The 22,647-nt window shown below is 43.4% G+C and overlaps 2 protein-coding genes across 8 annotated transcripts in view; one reads left to right on the top strand and one right to left on the bottom strand.

Moving 5' to 3' along the window:
* YES1 (YES proto-oncogene 1, Src family tyrosine kinase) overlaps positions 1 to 3,623 on the top strand; it is a 109,851-nt gene extending 106,228 nt beyond the window's left edge. For all 4 annotated transcript variants that reach the window (XM_049697678.1, XM_004273775.3, XM_049697677.1 and 1 more), the window contains 4 exons: positions 485 to 614; positions 855 to 954; positions 2,541 to 2,622; positions 3,237 to 3,623. In XM_049697678.1, coding sequence (XP_049553635.1) covers positions 485 to 614; positions 855 to 954; positions 2,541 to 2,622; positions 3,237 to 3,338 — 414 coding nt within the window. In that variant the 3' untranslated portion in view covers positions 3,339 to 3,623. The remainder of the gene's footprint in view (positions 1 to 484; positions 615 to 854; positions 955 to 2,540; positions 2,623 to 3,236) is intronic.
* On the bottom strand, positions 454 to 15,642 carry TYMS (thymidylate synthetase). 4 transcript variants are annotated; one of them, XR_004485327.2, is made up of 9 exons: positions 15,367 to 15,642; positions 13,474 to 13,547; positions 10,913 to 11,087; positions 8,575 to 8,676; positions 7,702 to 7,877; positions 6,875 to 6,946; positions 4,493 to 4,667; positions 3,987 to 4,068; positions 454 to 1,336 (listed from the first exon to the last, which is right to left on the bottom strand). XR_004485327.2 is itself a non-coding variant. In XM_033435368.2 (8 exons), the coding sequence occupies exons 1-7, from the start codon at positions 15,575 to 15,577 to the stop codon at positions 4,530 to 4,532; spliced, it is 948 nt and encodes a 315-aa protein (XP_033291259.1). In that variant the 5' UTR covers positions 15,578 to 15,642; the 3' UTR covers positions 3,875 to 4,068; positions 4,493 to 4,529. The 4 variants fall into 4 exon arrangements, 2 of the variants coding, with proteins under 2 accessions (XP_033291259.1, XP_004273821.1); XR_004485326.2 differs by having other exon boundaries at positions 1,333 to 3,611; XM_033435368.2 differs by lacking the exon at positions 454 to 1,336 and having other exon boundaries at positions 3,875 to 4,068.
* Positions 15,643 to 22,647: the final 7,005 nt, after the last annotated feature.

Raw genomic sequence — 22,647 nt, 5'->3', positions numbered from 1 at the left:
GATTGCGTTCCCTTTTTGTGCTTATAAACGAAGCACAAGTGCCTGCCAAAGCCCGCGGCAGGCGGCCCACGAGTAGAGCTCTGTGAGGGAACAGATTCTCGGCTTTCCCAGCAAAAGGAGCAGTGCCGTTCTGCCACGCTTCTGTTTTGTCGCCCATGCCACCTGCTCATCGCCATCCCCTTATTTCATCCTGATGCTTTATCTCCCACTTAGAGGTGGCGGTTATGCACTGATAGATGGTGAGTGGTGGGACTTTTACATGACACACACGTGGTTCCGCCAGCAAATCTGTAACAAAGTGATCAGAAGGTCCCTGCCTGGCTTGTCAGGGCTCACCTCATGCCGAGTGAGAACAAAAAATGAATACAGTCCAGGCTTCCAGGAGGCCACCAATGAGAGACTTGGAATGGGGGCAGTGCCAGGTATATAGATCCTGAAGGCCGAGGCTGACTCTTCTGTTGGTGTATTTTAATTCTATTTCCAGTGCCACAATAGAGTGATATTTAAGCAACTCCTACAGGCAAAAGCCCTGCAGTTTCTCCAGATCGACAGCTGCAGGCTGGGGAGTGTAAATGAGAACCTCTCAGTGCTGCTGATGGCCAAAAACTTTGACAGTAAGGGCACCGCGGGGTCGCGGACCAAACACCATTTCCCTGCCTGGTTCCCTCTGGAGTTTCCCATTTTGACTTTTTTCTAACTCTCAGTTAGGCTTAATCAGGGAATCTTTGATGATTTTCATTCCTAACTATTAACGATTTAATCACCTGCAGGCAACAAGAAAAGCCACACGTTCTCCTTCACTTCTCCCTCGCTGCCCTACTTAGCACTCAGTGGAAATCTGTCTTCACTTTTAGTTCCTGTGTGCCCGCATGCTGGTGGAGTTGGCCTCTGTGAACTGGTGCAGCACCTGATTATATTTGACTTCATATCAGTCTCTGCAAGCCTCAAAGGCAGGTCAGTGATGTGGCATTAACTTCAGTACTGTCTCTCAATCCAGGCCAGACCCCTGGCCACTGGCACATCCCATAACTCAAAGGCAGTTTGAGACCCACTACTGAATAGTCTTTTTTCTTCTAGAGGGTGGTTTCCTGGTAGCTGACTTAACTGTTTTCTAGGTACATAAGGGGGATGGGGAGAGTCTGCAACCAAATGGAAACCAGAAACAGCTCCTGTTTCTGACTTTCTAAAGCCCCGCTTTCATATGTATACTCTCTGCTTCTGTCCAATTTCTTCCCAACACTGGAGTCTTCAGGATCTGGCTGCATCTTTTAGTTCCATCTTATTTCTCAGCATGTGCCAGGTGAGCTTTAAATTAGGACAGTCTCCTTCCAGTCACCTGCAGACATACAACTTTATTATGCCTTTCTCTCCTCCAAGAATTAAATGCAATAGTGCAGAAAGATCACTAGGAGTATACAGTGAAAGCATGAGGACATGCACGGGAAAGGTGAACATCAAGTTCAGGATTGAGAAGTGGGACCTGTGAGGGTCTACGGGGACTTCAACTATAAAGTAATGGTTCTTTCTGCAGCTGGGTATTTTAAACCTGAGATATTTTAAACTAGAAAAACGAACACTCCTAGGTTATTCTGCTTTTGCCCCCTCATTTCAGTTCCTTAAAGCAGGACTAAGGGAGGGGCTCCAACCAATCTTGACAGGTCCTGCAAAGTTTTGAGGAATACAAAAGAGGGTCAGCTCTGACCCACTGGGCACTATGCCCGCCCATGAGTGGGTGAGAACCTCATGCCACCCCCTGAAAGCAGACCTCACTGTTTGGGAATGCCACCATGCAGGAGGGACAGCCACCAGACAGAGATGCCATGTGCTGTCACCTGCTTTGTAACCCTGTGTGTGGAGCACCGCTTCCCTATTCATTCTTCAAGGCCCGCTGTCCTCTCCCAAGCGGCTGGTTCTTCATCTGTAGCCTGTTCTTTATAGATTATACACAGTACATATTATAGTCAACAACTTGGTATCTACGGCCATTGAAACCACAAGGCCCTCTCTTACCAGTTCCTTTGTGTCCCCAGCACTGGACACATGGCCTGCTCATCTCAGCTGTTCATTAACCAATGGCTGAAGTAAGGCAGTAGAGTTAGGTCACTTGCCCCAAGTCACAAAACTAGACAGTGGCTGACACCAAATTTGAACAGATTGGTCTGATCCTAAAACCTGTGCTCTTCTAAATCATTTGTGTAGCTGGAAGGGACCTCATTTGGTGACTTTAATCTGTTCACCTTTTGGCTAGAGGCACCCAAATCCCAGATACGTCTAAGTCTAAATTGATGCCTTTTGGTTCCCAAAACCTTAAGTTAAAAGATACTTCACAGTTCATTTCATCCAATCCCCCATACTGCTTTACCTTACAGAGAAGAACCTGAAGTCCAGAGGCTGAGGGACTTACATAGAAATACATGGTATCAGCCAGGCCTTGGCAGAGTCCATCCTTTCTTAGTGGTGCTTGCCCCTTTGCCCTAACAGCACCACATGAACTATCTAACTGAAGGCATTTTTACCCCAACCCGATTCCTTCCTCCCAGGATGTGTGAATACGTCGACCACCTGCACGAGCACTTCAAGTACCCCGTGATAATCAAGAAGGCTTCCTACATGCCTCCTAAGGTGAGTTTGGCCAGGGAGGCCCCACCCCCATCCCCGAGGAGGCACTGCCAGCCCTGCCCTACTCTTCTCAGGAGCTAGACCCCAGAGCACAAAGCTTTGTCTCCTTCAAGTCTGTTTTCAATATCTAGAAACATATCGCTCTTTAGTCAAATTCCCCAGACCTGAAGGTCAGGATGCCCCCGACAAGGCTTCTCTCACGCCAGCCTTTCCTCACCAGCTGGACCTGAAAACATGCACTCCTTGGGTCCTTCCTGCCCCAAACAAAACAAAACTAAAAAAAAACCCCGGCACCATCTAGCAAGTTAGTGAAAGGTTTTGACTGCAGTTGTGTTGTCTGCGCCATTTATCCGTCTATTCAAGAGATCGGGGCTCATTTTCACCAACAGAGGTTGAACTATCAAAGGGTGTGAATAGTTCACTAATCCTGAGAAGCAGCCAATAAAGGACGTCCCTCTCCCCCATTTCAAACAACCTGCAAACTTATTTTTAAAACATTAATTCAGTTGCCTCTGACTTAGATTTAAAAGCATTTCTAGGAACAGCAGAAATAAGTAAAATAAATGACTTTTGTTCTAGGTGGTTATTAACATGATTCCATTTTTTGTCTTTGATAGGATGCTGGTTATTCAACAGAAATGAAGGAGGAGTCTGTAAAGAAACACCAGTATCCAGATGGTGAAGTTTGGGAGAAGCTCCTTGCTGCTCAAGGGAATTAGAGCTGAATGCTTAACAGCTTTTGCTTTAAGTGAAAAGGCTTAAAATTTCTTGGGTATGGTTTTACAAAAATAGAAAAAAAAATTCATCCTACCAATCAGAACAAGTTCAGCTGAAAGTCATACTAACCTCAGGCATCAGCTTAGTCATCATTACTTGATTGTTTCAGCAAAAAACATTCTCCTATGTAATCTTTAAACAAAAGTAGATCCACCTGTCTCAAAGTCCAGGAAGATGTTAAAATTTCTATCAAGTACTGGTACCTAGACATTAAACTTTGAAAATAAGCAGCATGTTGGACTAATTCCTTAATCTTTTTAAAAAACACACTTGTCATAAATTAGCATAATAAAACAGTCGTGCAGCACTATGAGGTATCTGATATGCAGCAAAGGTAAAAACATTCACTGATCAGCCCTGAGGTGGTTTTAGCATCTTTCTCTTGCTCAGTCTAAGCACGTTATTAGAGAATTCACCATGCTGAAGCTAATGAGGGTAAAGGGATATTTCATAGACTATTTTTATAACCCTTAAAGCCTTTATCCCAAATAATCATTGTATTTTAATGATAAAATGCAGCTAGAATTAGATGAATCATAGAAAAATAGGGTGAAATACAGCTTAGTCAGCATTTCTAAAATATACCTTACCCATCTAAGCAGCATCCAAAAGAGAACACAGCACAGGTATGTTTGTTTAGGAGGGTTCAGTTAAATCTGTTTTAGGCAGGAACTGAGCAGATAAATGGCAACATGGAATTAAAAAACAAAACAAAACATGAATGCAGAACATTACAGCAAGATATAAAACAAATATGTTCATAACCACACTAGGCATTATGACTGATGGTGTTATCCAGCTTGCTCCAATTTGGGCAATAGTTATACATAATTAAAATTCACTGACCATTTTCATAAAAACATAAAGTTTGAATTAAGAGTATATATATTTTCTCTTTCCTGTCTGTATTCACAATCTCTACATTTACATACATCCTCAGTGAGTCACCCTAACTCCAGGTCTTTTATTACTAAGAGAACCAGCACAGTTCTATTTGCCAGTGGCAACATCCTTAAAAGTTAATGAATAATAACTGATAGATCACCAACAGGTTTTGACCTAGTTCCTTCTCCTTTAGAGCAAAATGAACTTTCACCTGTAAATATCCTTCAAACAACTCCTTCAAAAGCACTCTAAACAGCCATTTCCATTTTAATGGTCGGGTGAGGATTGTAGCCTTCAATCTGAAAGTCTTCAGCCTTGAAGTCATCAATTTTCTCAACTTTTCGAAGTATTTTGAGCTTGGGGAAAGGCCTTGGTTCTCGCTGAAGCTAAAAACAACATAAGGCCATTATTTTGCCAGATCCATACAACCTGCTTTAATTTTGCTCCCTGTGTCCCTTCATGAAACAAATAACAGTATTTTACCAATAAAGTATCAATATTATTTTTCAGGGGTGGAATACTACAGATACCTTGTCCCTGGTTATTCAATGCTGCTGACCAATTCTTTCACCCACGTGGAGAGTGAAGGGTGTTCAGTAGAATCACATGGTGTCAGGAGCCTTGGTGGCTCACCAGGTTTAAGTTCTTATAATCGACTGCTCTTGGTAAATTTGTTAAAGACAGGGCCTAGTCTTCTACTTTAATAAAAAGTAGCTACAGAATGGTTACTTGAGTCCCTTGAACCCTAGCCCAACTGTCCCTGGCAGAAAGGGCAAAGAAGATGACACGTGTTGACAACAGAAAGGGATGCAAGCCAGGACTCCTGGGATGAACAGACAGCAGCAATGAGGACATGGACACAGGTCACGACCACATAGTATTCCGTCCAGCATGACTGGAGCAGACTGCCAGAGAGGAGCATTTGGATGAGCCCTGGGTCACCCTCTAATCACAGCAGCCAAGCTCCTCAAAGACTTGCCAAACCCAGACCTAATCCATAAGGGGCTAAAGGTTTTTGGTTTGAATTTTTTTCCTTGAGGTTCATTAAGCACACTCATATTTTTATTGCCATCTTAAATCATCCTTTGTTGGAAATACATAAGACATGACACCATAAAACGCCTAGAAGAGAACATAGGTAAAATATTCTGACATAAATTGTATCAATGTTCTTAGGTCAGTCTCCCAAAGCAATGGAAATAAAAACAAAAATAAACAAATGGGACCTAAACTAACTACAAGCTTTTGCATAGCAAAGGAAACCATAAACACCACCAAAAGACATTTCTCCACAGAAGAAACACAAATAGCCAATAGGCACATGAAAAGATGCTCAACATCGCTGATTATTACAGAAATGCAAATCAAAACTAAAATGAAGTACTATCTCACACCAGTTAGAGTGGCCATCATTAAAAAGTCTACAAATAACAAATGCTGGAGAGGGTGTGGAGAAAAGGGAAACCTCCTACACTGTTGGTGGGAATGTAAGTTGGTGCAGCCACTGTGGAAAATATGGAGGTTCCTCAGAAAATGGAAAATAATATTACCATATAATCCAGCAATCCCACTCCTGGGCATATATCCAGACAAAACTGTAATTCAAGGATACATGCACCTCTATGTTCACAGCAGCACTATTCACAATAGCCAAGACATGGAAACAAGCTAAATGTCGATGGACAGATGAATGGATAAAGAAGATGCAATACATATATACAATGGACTACTACTCAGCCATAAAAAAGAATGAAATAATGCCACTTGCAGCAACATGGATGCAACTGGAGATTATCATACTAAGTGAAGTCAGAAAGGGAAAGGCAAATACCATGAGATATCACTCATGTGAAATCTAAAATATGACAGAAATGAACCTATCTATGAAACAGAAACACGAACAGAGAGAATAGACTGGTGGTTGCCAAGGTGGGGAAGGGGTGGGAGTTCAGGATTAGCAGATGCAAACTAGTATATATAAATGGATAAACAAGGTCCTACTGTATAGTACAGAGAAGTATATTCAATATCCTGTGAAACCATAATGGAAAAGAATATGAAAAAAATGTATATACATGTATAACTGAGTCTGCTGTACAACAGTAATTAATACAACACTGTAAATCAACTATACTTCAATTAACAAAACAACAAAAAACATCCAAAAAACAAATCCTTTGTTGGCTGCTATAAATTATGGAAGTGAACACAGACTTTTCAAAGTTCAGACCTAAATACTGTATGTTAGCATAAAACTAAGGGAAAATATTTGCATTTAAACACTCTTCCAAGTAAAACAATGAATTAAAATGCCACCTCTGGGAAGGTCCTAAACCTTCTGGTCCAAAGATGGCTCCTCCTCTCTGGTACTGGTACTTAATACCTCACAGCACATGTCATGTAAAGTGTCTGTGGCCATTGAGGCCTGTCTGCCTTGTCCCTGCCTGCCCACCACCACCCGCAAACCTGGAAGCAGGTCCTCTTATCTCTGTCAGAGCACCGAGAACACTTATTACAGGAGGGATGTTTTCCATATCGACCTTTTATCAAGAGAAGGTACCAAACCCCAAAGTGTGACAGATACATTTCTTACCTGAATTTTCAGCGGCTCAATGTGATTCAGGTAAATGTGTGCATCTCCCAAAGTGTGTACAAAGTCACCTGGCTAAACCCCACGGGAGAAAGCAGAACAGTAAATTCTTTAGTTTGAATTCCTTTAAAACACATCATGTAGAAACACATGATACAGAGTATGCAGACATCCCAAAGCTTTTCACAAGGAATTTAACCAGCGTCAATTTTGAGAAAAGTTGATTCATCAAAGTTATAATAAATAACCTATACGATCCCGTTAGTTTATACAGAGCAAAAGGACGGGAAAGCTCCAAGGAGGTTACAGAGTAAGCCAGTTCCTCATTTACATCTATCACATTTAAAGACTAATTGGAGACGAAATTCTCTGCAATTAGTTCTTCCACATTACAGGATCTAAGAGCTCAGTGCTTGGGACTTCCCTGGTGGCACAGTGGTTAAGAATCTGCCTGCCAATGCAGGGGACACAGGTTTGAGCCCTGGCCTGGGAAGATCCCACATGCTATGGAGCAACTAAGCCCGTGTGCCACAACTACTGAGCCTGCGCTCTAGAGCCCGTGAGCCACAACTACTGAGCCCACGTGCCACAACTACTGAAGCCCATGCGCCTAGAGCCCGCGCTCCGCAAAAGAGAAGCCACCACAATGAGAAGCCCATGCACCGCAACAAAGAGTAGTCCCCGCTCGCCACAACTAGAGAAAGCCCGCGCGCAGCAACGCAGACCCAATGCGGCCAAAAATAAATTAATTAATTAAAAAAAAAATCATTGAAAATAAGAGCTCAGTGCTTTAGGCTGGCAACAGCCGTTCCTCCCCGAGAGGAGCCCACCTTCAGGCCCGTGATGTGTGCGATCATGTAGGTGAGCAGGGCGTAGCTGGCGATGTTGAAGGGCACACCCAGGCCCATGTCTCCTGACCTCTGGTACAGCTGGCAGGACAGCTCACCGTTCACCACGTAGAACTGGCAAAGGGCATGGCACGGGGGTAGGGCCATGAGAGGGACATCTGAGGAGACGGCAGAGGAAAGTCAGGAGGGGCAGTGGTTTTAAAGAACACAGCTCTAGGCAAAGCGAAACAGAACCAACTCATACAGCGGAGATGGTGAGAAAGAGCCACTGGGCCAGCGACCCCCATGACCCTCACAGACCATTCCAACCCCAGGGATGGCATACGGTCGACAACAGAGACCTGTCCATCAACGTGAGACTTCTATGGATGCATGCTGACAACTGAAGCCATGCTCTTCCACCCGAGCTGAAATGAATTACTTGTGCTACCACCATGGCACCAAACCACAAGTATAGGAGGAATGAATTCATTTGCAGGGGCCACAGGATATTGGCCACTCAGGCACACCTTCTCATATTCAAAATCTCTATCATAAATGCAAATATTCCACTCTGGGTATTTAGTACACCTTGGTAGAGTTTAGTTTTACAATATAATTGTTTAAAATGTTCATAATAGTGATGGGGAGGTGATCTGAAATTCCATCTGCCTCAATTTAAAATGTTAAAATTTTCATGTGTAATTTTATAGGCAATTTAAAGCCCATAAAATACAAATTTCATCTGGGCCCAACCTCACCCTCTGAAGGTGAAAATGGGACCACGTGCAACATGGCCAGGGTCACAGGGGCAGCCGGGCAGCCTCTGCAGGAGGTACAGTTAAGACATGGCAGGGTGACTGGGATGCAATCAACCTTTTGGATTCCAAGCACACAGGATGATTCTTCTGTCGTCAGGGTTGGTTTTGATTGTGTCAATCACTTTTTGCAGTTGATCTACTCCTTTATCTGAATAATCTGCAGAATTGGCAAAAAGAGAGAACACCTCACACGTGAATCACAGCATCCCATGAGAGGGTCTCAGAGGTCATCCACCACACTGTCCTCCCACGGCCTCCCCTGGCGCACAGTTACATGATAGCCAATGAACAATACAAATGTCTTATATTTCGTCGGGTTATATTGAGTCTTGGCTCCTAGGTCTGTCCTCTGGAACTGTAACAATGTCTATTTCTTACCTACTTAAGAGTCATTTAAATACTTGGCCGTGGTGCCCTCCTCCCCCTTCTCCTATCGCTAACCTTCTTCAGCCTTAACAATCTGTTTCTTCCAGTGGTCCCCACAGGACGTAGTCTCTATACCATCAACCAATCTTGTCACGCTCCACTGCCAGGCACAGGGCTGGATCTTCACTAATTTACCCTACAATACCCGGTCCAACTAACAGAGAATGAGAATTCCTTTTTGTCATCTAGACACTATCCTTCCAACACTCCCACCTAAAATTACAATTTAACAGCTAAATACCTACTGACTGTAAATATCAGGAAACCTCTAATTATTATACCACCTTATACTTTTGTCCCATTTCTGGTCTCTGGACTTTTAAGTCCCTGCCTCCTTCTGAAATGAACTGGAAGCCGAGATGTGCAGAGCTTCACACCCCTCTGGTTAAACTTCCACATATTGGAGTCAGACTATGCTCAAGTCCAGTAGTTCCAAATTTGGGGAAGAAAGTCCTATCACCATCACAGTTCCAGAAAAGTAACATCAAAGATTTAAAAAAAGATGAACTGTGAAGGAACAGTTCTGTATCTTGATTGTGGTGGTGGTTACCTAAATCTACAGGTGCTAAAACTGCACACAAATCTATAAAGCTGGAGAAATCTGGTAAGTGCTGTGGGTTTTACAAATGTTAATTTATGTGAGAGGTTACATTTTCTTGGGCAATTTCCTGTGAACCTATAATTATTTCAGGGTAAAAATTAAAAACAAAACAAAACAAAAACTCTTGTACTGAAATCCAACAGCTAAGCGTTCATACAACTCTAAACTAAGGCCATAATTTCATCAGGTCCCTCAAGGAAGAATAAATAATTGAACATGAGGCAGGATTTAAGGCACAATTAAGCCAGGGGTGTAGCCTCACATCCTGAGGATGTCCTAGTACGGGGGCTACATTCTAACAACAGAAAGACCATTCACCTGCAGAGAAATTGTTTGGCCCACAGAGCATTTTTTTTGGTGTGTGGCAAAATTTATATAACATTAAGTTGACCATTTTAACCATTTAAAGGTGTGCAGTCGGTGGCATTAAGTACATTCCCAATGTTGTGCAACCATCACCACTATCCATTCTAAATCTTCATTTTCCTAAAATGAAATTCTGTACCCATTAAACAACTCCCCATCCACTTTTGGTCTCTGTGAATTTGCCTGTTTCAGGTTGGCATGGCATTTTGAACTTACCAAAGTTGCCACCATTCCAAAGACTTAGCCATTTATTGAAAAACCCAACAACATCAGGCCCAAATCCCTCCAGCTGGCTAGAGCTGAGGTGTGACTGTCCCCTTTAGATGGCACAGGCTTTCCAGGTAACTGGTTTTTGCCCAGCCAGCAAACTGTTACTTCCTGTGTGTATGCACATGCGCGGCGTGCGCACACACACACCCCCACCCCGAGGTAGGCATTTGCTTTTGCAACTCCTGACCTAGGGATGGGGGGACAGGAAGGGTCAAAGGACCTGGACTGGATTCTGTGACAGTCAGCAAGTGGAGCCACCAAGTGACAGAGGAGGGTGGGCGCCCAGGGGTGAGATGTTTCACCTTCCTCCATCCCACCAGGATGGGGAAGAGAGGGTGACCAGAGACCGGTCCCCAGCACCACTACAGTGTGCTGGGCAGCTCAGTCTTTAAAAGGGGAGATCAAGGCCGCCACAGGGCAATCCCTGACACTCTTATCCCCTAGATGAACTTCCAACCCTACACCCAACACACTGACCAACCACCAACCGGGTCACTATCTGCTGATGAACAAGGTATGGAAGGTGCTAAGACCCAGCAAGTGCTAACCACCCTGCTATGATCTGATCTGATCCTCCACCTGAATCTGAAGTGCCCCTCACAAGGTCCAAGTTATACATCCACTTCCCCATCACCGGTTTCCTATCCCCCAGGCTTCACTTGCAACAATGGAACAAACTCAGGCTGTGAGAGGCACTCAGGAAATTTGAGGCCCCACTCCGTCTCCTCACCTGAATCCATCTCTTTGTATTCGGCCCCAAAATGCCTCCACTGAAAGCCATAAACTGGGCCTAAATCCCCTTCTGCTCTGGTGGAGAATCCCAGGCTGTCCAAGAAGTCTCGGGACCCATTGGCATCCCAGATTTTCACTCCCTTGGAAGACAGCTCCTTAGCGTTTGTGGATCCCTGGAAGAGATGGGAGAGAGCAGCATCCAGTGAATTCTGTGCCATCAGTCGATCCCCCAAAAGCCTCCTCCCAAGTGGGCCTGTGCTGACAGACAGGGGACAGCACCTGACACATCCCATCATTAAGCAGGCTGGTCCCAGTCCAAACTTTCTGAGGGCCCCCAGGATGGTCCAATCCTTCTTTGCAATCACGATCTCAAATCTTTTTTCCTATTCCCCTCAACTAAAATTCGAAACACCTCCAAGTCCTTTAATTACTTCCATCTCATCTAACAGTTTTGTGTTTCTTAACTAAATGTGTTCTGTGTCTAAGTGTGATGCCCCAGGATGAATCTAATGCCTCATGTGCAATCTGTTTGGTGTATCTTAGACCTGGTATATCAGATATTTCCACCGATTGGCCTAATCAGTCTTAGCTTTTCTGGCAAATATGTCAGTCACACATCTTACAAGTGCCACTATCAAGTCATGTTTACCCCCAACCTATATTTGCAAAGTTAAGGTGTGGGTTTTGGGGGGTTATTTATTTTTTTGGTGCCAAGTACAAGCTTTATTTTCCTCTTATATATTTTACCTCGTTAGATTTGGCCCATATCATCCTAACCTGTATTCTGATGGTGCATCCAGGTCAAGGACAGACCCCACTGGCCTCTGGGTATGATATGCTGTAAGGTTCCAAGCAAGGCTATGAGGCCACACACACCTGGGCCCCATGCCTCTCTTCCTCCCTTCTCTGACCAGCTTCCTGACCCCTCTAGCCTCACCATCTGTACCCAAAAAAGAGCACAGCAGTAGTAACCACCACCCATATTACTGTGAGTAGAAAATACAAGCAAAACGCTTGGCACTCGACCCAATATTAACTATTGCACAGACCATACATCTCCATATTGCCCAAAGATCCCAGCTGAAGTGCAGGTAAACTCTGACTGCCGTATTTTTTTTTTTTTTTTTTTGCACCACACAGCACGTGGAACTTCCTCGACCAAGGGTCAAACCCGTGCCCCCTGCAGTGGAAGCACGGAGTCTTAACCACTGGACTGCCAGGGAAATCCCTAACTCCTGTATTTTTGAGTCACCCATGGAGTGATATCAGAGGTGAGTCTGATGTGTTCCTGACAAGGATTTATTAGAATCCTGCACTCAAGCTTTAAGATAAAACAAGCGAATACATTTTATTTCTGAGCATCTCAGTTCCACCCTTTCGGTCACTGAGTTTGTACTAATTTTTTTCACTTCCAACAACTCATTTCTCAACCTTTCGCATGTGGCTTCAAAAGTCTCCCTTCCCATCTATTCAGACTGGGCTCTAGCTGCTTTACAAACGTCCTCTTCTGAGATTTGCGCTGGTGTATTTGGAAGTAGAAGCTCCCTCTCAGTTGAGATAGGCCAATGCAGAAGAAAATACCCCGAGAATACAGAACTAAGGGAGACTGGATTGAATCCAAATCTAAACCTTTTCTAAAAGGTGTTAAGAGGTCTTGGGCCTGCTTTGGCCCAAGACAATACAAGCCACATAAGTGCCCTGTAGAAGGGATCCCAACCTCTAGCCCAGCCCAGAACAGAGCCCATTTCTTCAGGTACCCTGTGACCAGCACTGGCCAGAATATCACTGGTCTGAACCAGATGGAGCGAGGGGAAGCCCAGGTGTGGCTGCTGCCCATCATCACTTCACTCTAGCTTGTTACTCAAGAGACCCTTCCAGCTTATCCCAACACAAGAGCACAGTTGGGATCTATATTCAGTGATCACTCCATGTTGAGTGCCTACTGTGTGGCAGGCTGTGTCTCAGGGGATGCAACAGTGGACAAGAGAAATTCTCCACCCTCATGGAGCTTCTAATACTTTTCTAAATTTAAAAAAAAATTATTTAAATATATTTTCATTTTAAAAAATTTTATTTATTTGATTGTCTGCCTTTACCCTTGAAGGGGGTAAAGGGGGAGGGCAGACCTTATACATAAGGTATTTCTCTGTAGAGAAAACAAAGGAGGGGTGGGAGGAGAGGGTGGGGAGGTAATCACAGTTTTAGATCCAAGGCAGGGAAAGCTCACTGAGCAGAGACTTGAGGGTGAGGGAGCGAGTCATGCTACATGGAGCAGAAGGTTCCAGGGAGCAGGACCAGCGGGTGCCTGGGCCCTAGGTGGGAATGTCCTGGTGTGCTCGAAGATTAGCAAGGAGGCCAGGGTGGGAGGGGCAGAGTGAGCGGGACTCTGGCGGAGGCCAGAGCTGAGACAGGATGGTAAGGACCTTGGCTCCTACTAAGTGAAATTGGAGCCACTAAGGGCTTTAGGCCGAGGAGTGACATGGTGTGACTTTTAAAAGGATCTAGCTGATGCTGTACTGAGAACAGATTATTGATTTCCAATAGCAGCAATTTCTTTACCTTGATAAACCACAGCAACTCCTCCAAAACACCCTTCCAGAAAACACGTTTGGTTGTCAGCAGAGGAAATTCATCTGGAAAACAAAGTTTATCGTATAATTTCAAGATGGGAAAACAGAACATGCCATCCAACTTTCTCTGTAAAAGCAAACTGCTCCAGGACACAAGGCCCTGAAGTGACCACAGAGCAGCTGGAAAACTGCAACCTCTGCCACGTGGGCACCCCCGGATCAGAGTGGAGCTCCCAAGGCTGCAGCCCCAAGTCAGTGACACAATTCAGACCGAGACCACCCTCCTGTGCCCCTTGACCACCAGACACAGGAATTCCACACAGTGATTTGGGGCAGGGAACAGGCAGGGATGCACGTGTACGCAGGGAAAGAGCTACCACCCACTACCTGGTTAGCGTGAACGCTTCATCACAGAGGTGCGAAGACAACACATAGAATGTGACCTAGGACAAAGCCTGAAGGCTCCTATTCCATGATTATCCTGCCAGGGATAACTTGCTCAAGACCACGGGATAGTAGATACTGCCCTGGCCCAAAATGAATAGTTTCTAGATAGTCGCAAAGAAAATTAACCTCTATTCTTTTAAGTGTAATAAAAATAGTTAACTGTTTAAACACTTGATATGCATGATCCTATTTGATCCTCAAAACAGCCTTCCTTGAGGCTCCAGTATGACCTCCCTTTTTACAGACACCAGGAGGTAATACGTAAGTTTGCGTCAAGCAACAGAGAAAACTGTAAAAGCTTCTCTCTAAATTTGGTACCTATTCAGTCGACATTATCACTTGTACAGGTGATACTCATGTAACAAGAACAGAGTCTTCAAGCACCTGCTTCCCTCCATTTTGAGGATGATTTCCTCCATTTTGAGCACATGGGGACGCTGAAGATGGGAAAGTTAAGCCACTTGCCAAAGGTCTAAGCAAAGGGGCGGGGGTAGAAACGAGGTCTGTGTTTCCCCGGAGGCCACTGCGCTGGAGCTGCAGGAAGGTGGATCCCTCTGCTCAGACAAAACTCCCTAGGCTGTCCAAGCCACATCGGCCACTGCAGCCCCGTATTTTCCAGTCTCTCCAATGGGTGCGCGGCGGAGGGTTTCTCCCCTGACCTGGGTCAATCTGCTGCACCAACAGTTGGTCTCCCCACTCACAACCGCCCTCCACGCCTGTTTCAACTTTCGTCCGGTGCCGACCCCCACCCCGCCCCTCTGTCCCCTGAAAGCCCAACCCTAACAGCCCCCTAGACACACTTCTTCCCAGGAGCCACCCTGTTTTAAAGACAAAGACAAATAAATATGAACTCCTACTCGGACTCTCGCGTTCCTGTTTCAAGGTTTAAGAGGAAAGCTGGTTCGCGGGACCAAATGGCAAAACTGTAGTGAACCACAAGTTCCCGCCCTTGCTTTTCGGCTCGCTCCTCCCAACGCGGCCTCGCCCACGTCATCTTGGCTCCAATTTTTAAAAACTTTGCAAAGCGAAACAGCAGACGCGGAGGGAAGAGGAGGGGCAGAAAAGGGGCCCTCCAGCCAAGGCCCCGGTCAAGCCCGAGCAGATCCTCTCCCACCCTCTAATCTGGGGCAAACGCTGCAGGATCGCGCCCGCTTTGGGGAGACAGCATAACTGCGTGATTAAGAGCCAGAGGACCTGGTTTTACCTCCCAGCTCTGTCCCTCCAGTTCGTGTGACCCTACGCAAGTCATCTCTCTAATCCGAGCCTCAGTTTCGGCGTCTGCAAAGTGGTGCCAAGGCCGCTTCCCCTCCTCGCGGGGTTGAGGTTGAATAAACGCCGACCGCGGGGCCCGGCCTGTCCGGAACGCTCTCCCCACCGCAGCTCCGTGCGCACCGGGCGCGCCCGCCTTCCCGTCCCCGTGGCGCGTCCGCCTCACCTCTCAGGCTGTAGCGCGCCTGCATGCCGAACACCGACAGGGTGCCGGTGCCCGTGCGGTCATCCTTCCGAAAGCCGCAGCGGAGAATGTGCTCGATCTGCCCCAAGTACTGCAGCTCCCCGTGCGGCGGCGGCGGCCGCGACTCGGCGCCCTGCTCCTGCGCGGCGGGCGGCGACATCGGGCGCGGCAGCTCGGAGCCGGCGGCGGGCATAGCGCGGCAGCGGGCGAGGCGACCCGCCGCTTTCAACGGTCCTCTTTTCCCGCCGCCGCTCCTGAGACTCCACCTCTTCCATGACGTCGGCCCCGCCCCGACCCCCTCGGGGCCCCGCCGTTCGCGTCCCTTGAGCGCGCTGGGCCGCCAGCTGGGACCGCGATCGCTTTCCCGAATCGCGTAACCTTTATGGCATTTTAAAAGTCAAGAACCTTTGGCCTGGAAGGAAATCCTAAAGCTGTATCTTGGTGCGTTGCCTGAGACAGGCCGCCCTCGTTGGAAAGATTCAGGGTCGACCGCACGTTTCGGTGATCAAGGGGACCCTGAAACAATTTACACGTGTTCGCGCAATCGAAAAACAAACAAAACCCTGTTACCTGCGGTGTTTCCTACAACTGAGGGAGGCTGCTGCAAGTGATTTGCATTTCCATTTTCCCCCGTCCTCCCTCAAGGCCGGCAGCTGGAGCAAATAGAATAAGGCAGCTTTTTTACTTGATTAATAACAGCCAGCCGTTTTCAGTTTTGAATACCAAATTTTTCAGTTTTAGCGTAACGTTTATAATATAAACACTGGTGGGTAGAAAATATTTGATAATGAGTTTAAAAGGTACTAATACATGTACATGCAACAGCAGTCTTTTGAATCACCTGTTTATTGAGCACATAGTAGATGCTCAATAAATTTCTTGATGTCGCTGCGTCTAGGGTTACCAAGAAGGAGATGTGGGCTCTCTCTGAAACATACTAAACACTATTTCTTTCCATTCAATAAAGTCGATGGTTTTTCCTTTTTCTCCCCTCTCCTCCCCCCATCTCAACTTTATTGTCTGTGGAAGATTCTCGAATCTTTCTGCTAAAGGGCACTTCTCAAACTCAAGGTTAAAATTTTTGTAACAGGAAAACAGTCTGGGAGGAGATAAATATCTTTCACCTGCAGCTCTGCCTAATCTGCTCGGCAAAAACAATGTTACATTTGTGTTTTCTTTTGGGTGGAATGTTCTTGCTCTTTGGTTGTATGAGTGCTCACAAAGGGTAAACTGAAATGCACTGGATAGCAGATGTTTTAGATATATTTAATCTATTAAACCTATCTAATCCGTCACCTGCTAGGCTGGCCTTTCCCAGGTCAACTAGATTCATCCTTCCCCTCCCCCAGCACCTTCCTCATCCCACCCCCCACGCCCACACCAGTGTAATAATAGTATTAAAAAGTCACCTGTATCTGCTTTGGGGATGATGGCCGTCCTGTGTTGCGCTGTACTGCTTGGATGGGGTGGACGTGGTGGCTGTCTCCAGACGCGGCGGGCTTTTTTTCTGATGGTCATTTGGGCAGAGACTGCTCTGTGGGAAACCTGAACTCAGAAAACAGGCTTTAGACAGGGATGGGGACTCACGTTGTCTGCCTTAGCTTGAGAGCGCCCCTGGGTGTGAGAAGCTCAAATGCGATGTGGAGGTGCAGTCTTCGCTGCGAGGGATCGTCCCACACATTAATTACCGCAGGGCTGTAGGTACCTGAGCAAGGCCAACTAAATGCAGATAGATATTCCCCCAATCCCACGCCGAGCAAAAGTGTCTCCACACATTTCCAACCATGTGCCTGGTCCCAGGCTGAAAATCTCCCAGATTACCTAGTTGCAGTTACTCTCCGTGTTTATTTCCCTTTTGTTATTTTGAGCTGAGTTTAATTGTTCCAATTGAATATCACTTGTACCACAGGGTTAATCTTGGGACGCAAGTGTAGACTCCCCCGCCTGTGTGGAGACTCCTCTTCCATTGTAGTACTTGGAGGACCTTGGTTTGATGATAATGGAGAGAGAACGGTTTCCTTCCCGGTTACTGCTCTATTATAAACAAATGATCCTCTCAGACAAGCTTATCATTCATTCATTCATTCATTCATTCATCCAACAGCGTTTACATCATACTGCCTACCACGAGTCACCAAGGAGCAAGATAGACAAGGTCACTCTCACAGCCTAGAGGAGCAATTTCTAAATCTGAGAACAAGACATCTGCAGAGAGCGACAAGTGCTATGATGATTACATAACCGGGTTCAGAGAGAGCACTTTAGATCCCACCATCAGGTGAGGCCTCCCTGAGGAGGTCACATTTGAGCTGAGATCTAAATAGTGAGAAGAAACCAGCAGGGGATGATCTGGGGAAAGAGCATTCTAACCTCAAATGCATTACACCAGCAGCTTTCACAGCACTCACATCTATAAAAACGCAAAATAAGGATGATATTGATGCTGAATCCTATATCATTCTAGGAAGAAATAATAATTATTAATGGATCCATTAACTTACTGGAGGAAAAAAAGCTTTTTCTTCTCATTAAGAGATCTATTTCTGTTAAAAATTTCACTGTTTATGTTTAATAGCCATAGAAATGTGTAATATATTTATTTTGATCAATTATGTACAAGTAATAAATTACAATGATAACTCAATCCAGAATGAATATTTGATACCTAGATTTTTGTGTCCCAGGAAATTTTTAATTTTCAAAATTTAAAAATATTTATATTTTATTGATCAATAAAGATGTTTAAGCATAAAATATATTACATTAGAATAAAATTCTCTGGAGAAAATAGAATGAAAATATAAGAGTTTAAGGAGAAAATGGAATGAGATAAAATTTCTTACTGATAAAGAAAAACTTGTGTATTTGTTTAAATGGATGATACTGGATATCAAATTGCCATGATATGTAGATTCCATTGGGCACATTTCAAAAAAGGATGAGATATTTTTAAAGATGCTACTATTTACAATACATGGGAAAATTAAAATTCCCTATTCTTTCAACTTATATTGAAAAATCATGTGCAAGAACATATATACATTTTTCAGTTTCCTTTTCAGTGTGTATGAGAGCAAGAACATTTGAATATTATTGGTCTGGATATTGATTCTTCTTTACACGACAAATTCTCAAAAATGTTGGCACAATTAGGTAAAGGAAAGCAGGAAACTAAAATTTTTGAGAGCCAACTATGAGTCAGATACTAAATAATAGTATTATTTATATAGTCAAAGCTACCATCGATTGATGCTTATCATTATGGATTATTTACTGTAGTTCTCACAACTACCCAATAAAACAAAAACTATTACTTTTATCATTTTATAGATTAAAAACACAGAGGTTCAGAGAGATTAAGGATCTTGCCTAGTCAAACACCTATGAAATCTGGCAGCCAGGATTAAAATCCAGGTCAGCCTGCACGGGAAGGCTTTTCTCTGCCAGGTGCTTTGAGGCCAGTATCTTCCTTTCCTTTCTTTACTCTACAAGGTTTTGATGGCACATTGGCTATAAAATAGTCAGGTTCCCTTTATAACTTATTTTTTGGCACCTTCTCTGACAAATATATCAAATGTATGGCTGAATAGGCTCTATTTATTTGAGATTTACTGTACATTACGGTATCCAGGATTCTATCAATAGTATCCTTTTTTTTAAATATAGCCTTCAGTTATGATAAAAACAGCTTGTCTTCATTTGGAATTGACTATATTCGATGGGCTGCCTTTGAACTCTAAGTCTCTCCGACAAGCTTTCCTACCAAATAGCTCAACTGGGTGAAAAATGCTTTAAAGGTTTCAAGTTCTCTCTTTATATTTCTTTTTATAATTTGAAAGACTGACTATAAATATATCCCCAGTGTAATCCTTAGTGAGATATACTGGCAAAAGATTCTCCTTTTGTATTGCACCAAGGTCCAAATTCTGAGGTTAAGTAAGAGTCAGTCAAAAACACTTTGTGTTTTATGTAAAATCTGTATGACCTTGTTAAAAAAGAGCACTGTTGTGTTAATTTTTAAAAGAAACTATGCAGTACACCCATATGCATGGCAGCAGTCTCCACTATGGGCAAAAGAAGGAAGCCACCCAAGTGTCCAACTCCAGATGAATGGATAAACAAAATGTGATACTCACGTACAATGGAGTAGTATTCAGCCTTAAAAAGAAAAGGAATTCCAGCATATGCTACCACGTGGATGAACCTTGAGGACACTACCCTAAGCCAATTGCAAAAGGACAAATACTGTATGATTCCACTTATCTGAGGTCCCTAAAGTAGTCAGAGTTGGACAGATCGTGGCTGTCAAGGGCTGGGGGACAGGGGAGAAATGGGAGTTATTGCTTAATGGGGACAGAGTTTCAGTTTAGGAAGATGAAAAAAGTTCTGGAGATGGTTAATGGTGATAGTTGCATAACATTGTGAATTTACTTAATGCTACTGAACTGTGCACTTAAAAATGATTAAAATAGTAAATTTTGTTATGCATATTTTACCACAAAAAAAAATCTATGCCAAAGCTATAGATCTTTACTAAACAAAGGAATGAATTACAGATTTTTTTCAAGAAGTCAAATATTTTATATTGTAAAAGCAAATTGAAAAAAAGAATCTTTGTTAATTAGAAAGTGGCACATTTGTAGTAGAAGTGATAGAACACAGACCCCTTGGTGATTTAATATTTAATATACAAACTATGAATATACCATAGGATACAGTAATATTTACATTTGATTTTTTAAAAAGGAATTTTCATTTTAGCTCAATTTGAAGTTATTAAACTGCCATTCAGCATAAGACAATTAACAGTACTTTACAATATATAACTGACATACTCTCCTGCAGCTACATTTCCTGCATTATCTTATGTATTTCTGGATTTTCAGGTCTCAGCTGAAGAGGTAATTCTACTTGCCACATATAGGATGCATCAGTTCTTACCTTTAAAAAGCATCAATAATCAAAATATTAATAAATTACTTATAGACTGAGTGCATTTTTCTTGGAATAAAGTCCAGAATGAGTGACAGAATAAATACCCTTGGCTTTTGAAAAAATTAATACATAGCAAAATAACAGAAAACTCATCTGTATGGATATTTTTAATAACACTATTCAAAGGGATCTTCTCAGTAACCCTGGATTATTAAACCTTTACAATTGCCCCTGCCTCTGATGTGAAGATACTCATTCTGTATTCTACATGCACATAGTACTTGTTCGATAAACTTCTACTGTTTATGACACATTACTTTATTCAAGGTGTTTCTTCCCTTTGTGTGCCCTTCATTCTGATAATGATGGTAAGAACCAATCACCAAATGCTTATAGGATACTTGGGATGTGCAAGACATTGTTACAGCCTGTAACTGTGGATCCCAACCACAGTTACAGCTGTGAAAGTCTGGAATAGGGAAATAAACACATCCCAAACGAATCAATAAAGTTAGGCATTTAGGATGCTAGATGACTAGATGAGAATTCCAGAGGGTTCTTAATATATGTTCTACCCTATAAAATTGGGATTCATGTTTTAACGAGCTACATTCTTGGAGTAAGGGCCTAACAAATATTCATATATTTGAATGGAAATGACAGGGTGATTCTTTTCCCCCATCTTTCCTGTTATTTTCCTTAGTATGTTGCTATTTCACTGTTGGCAGGTTTGAGAGCTTGGTATGTTGATCTAATCAAAACACACAAAGTCTTACCCACTGAATTAAATAGGATGCACAAAAGAAGAAATTCAGGTAGTAAGCAAACTTGGAAAAATGTACATTATAATCAAAAACATAAAAGTTGTAATAGTAAGAAAAGTTTTCATTTATTAGTAAAGATTTTTTTAAATTGAAATGTTAGGATATGAGAAAGTAGTACTTTAGACATTGCTGCTATCAAATTTGGCAATATATATCAATAAAATGTTAACCTTTAAACAAATAATTCAATTTTTTGGAATCCATCTAAGAAAATAAGTGGAAAATGTGAATAAGAAAAAATAGTAAGATGATAACAGTTTTGTGAAGATGGTGGGACTGTGGATAATCTTTGCCTTCTAAATTTTGGGGGGAATTCCCTGGCAGTTCAGTGGTTAGGACTCTGTGCTCTCATTGCTGGGGCCTGGGTTTGATCCCTGATGGGGGAACTAAGATCCCGCAAGCCGGGTGGCATGGCAAAAAAAAAAAAAATTAAAAGAAAAATAAATAAAGTTTTGGAATTTGTGATTTTGTTACTTTTAGAATTAAAGAACTATAAATTAAAAAGAAAAAAATTAGTATTGCCTTTATGAAAGATCATTTTGTGAGCCATATTAGTAAATAATTTGTTCACTATCTCAATTTTTCAACATATTTTCCATTGTCATTGCAGCCTCTTCATTCCAAAATCTGTGAAAAGATTTTATTGAAAATATATTTATTATTCAGTCATAAATAAATCATCAATACCCATTTGAACAATAGCACACTGTTTCTTCCCTCAAAATCCTGCAGTGTCTCACTGTGGCCCACTGAGTTTGGGCCCTAGGCACAGCTGCCCAGCTTCCCCACTCATTTTGTGAGGCAGACAGTATCCTTCCATGTCTTTTTTTTTTAATATATATATAGAATATTGGAAGGTGTTTAAGCCCTTCCTATATTCTTTTTTTTAAATAAATTTATTTATGTTTTGTTTATTTATTTGTGGCTGTGTTGTGTCTTCGTTGCTGCACGTGGGCTTTCTCTAGTTGTGGTGAACGGGGGCTACTCTTCATCGCGGTGCGTGGGCTTCTCACTGCAGTGGCTTCTCTTTGTTGCGGAGCATGGGCTCTAGGCACATGGGCTTCAGTAGTTGTGGCTTGCGGGCTCAGTGGTTGTGGCTCGCAGGCTCTAGAGCTCAGGCTCAGTAGTTGTGGTGCATGGGCTTAGTTGCTCTGCGGCATGTGGTATCTTCCCGGACCAGGGCTCGAACCTGTGTCCCCTGCATTGGGAGGCGGATTCTTAACCATTGCGCCACCAGGGAAGCCGCCTTCCATGCTTACAAGTGAAGAAAGAACACAAACTCATATGGGGGAGGTTCCTGGATAGAGGGAGGTGCAAAGGGCCCTGGTGGGAGTAGATTCGTTTAATAGGACTTCTCAGCATCCCTAGTATCTAGACACTCCTGTCTTTCTGGCCCCATTTGCTCACATTTTCCCCTATTTTTGGAATCTTTTTTGGAATATTCTCACCTTTATATTTTGACCATATATATATATGCACATATGATCAAATATATTATTTGATC

The sequence above is a fragment of the Orcinus orca genome, chromosome 15, assembly GCF_937001465.1.
Source record: "Orcinus orca chromosome 15, mOrcOrc1.1, whole genome shotgun sequence".
Taxonomy (NCBI): domain Eukaryota; kingdom Metazoa; phylum Chordata; class Mammalia; order Artiodactyla; family Delphinidae; genus Orcinus; species Orcinus orca.
This window is presented reverse-complemented; position numbering and strand designations above follow the sequence as displayed.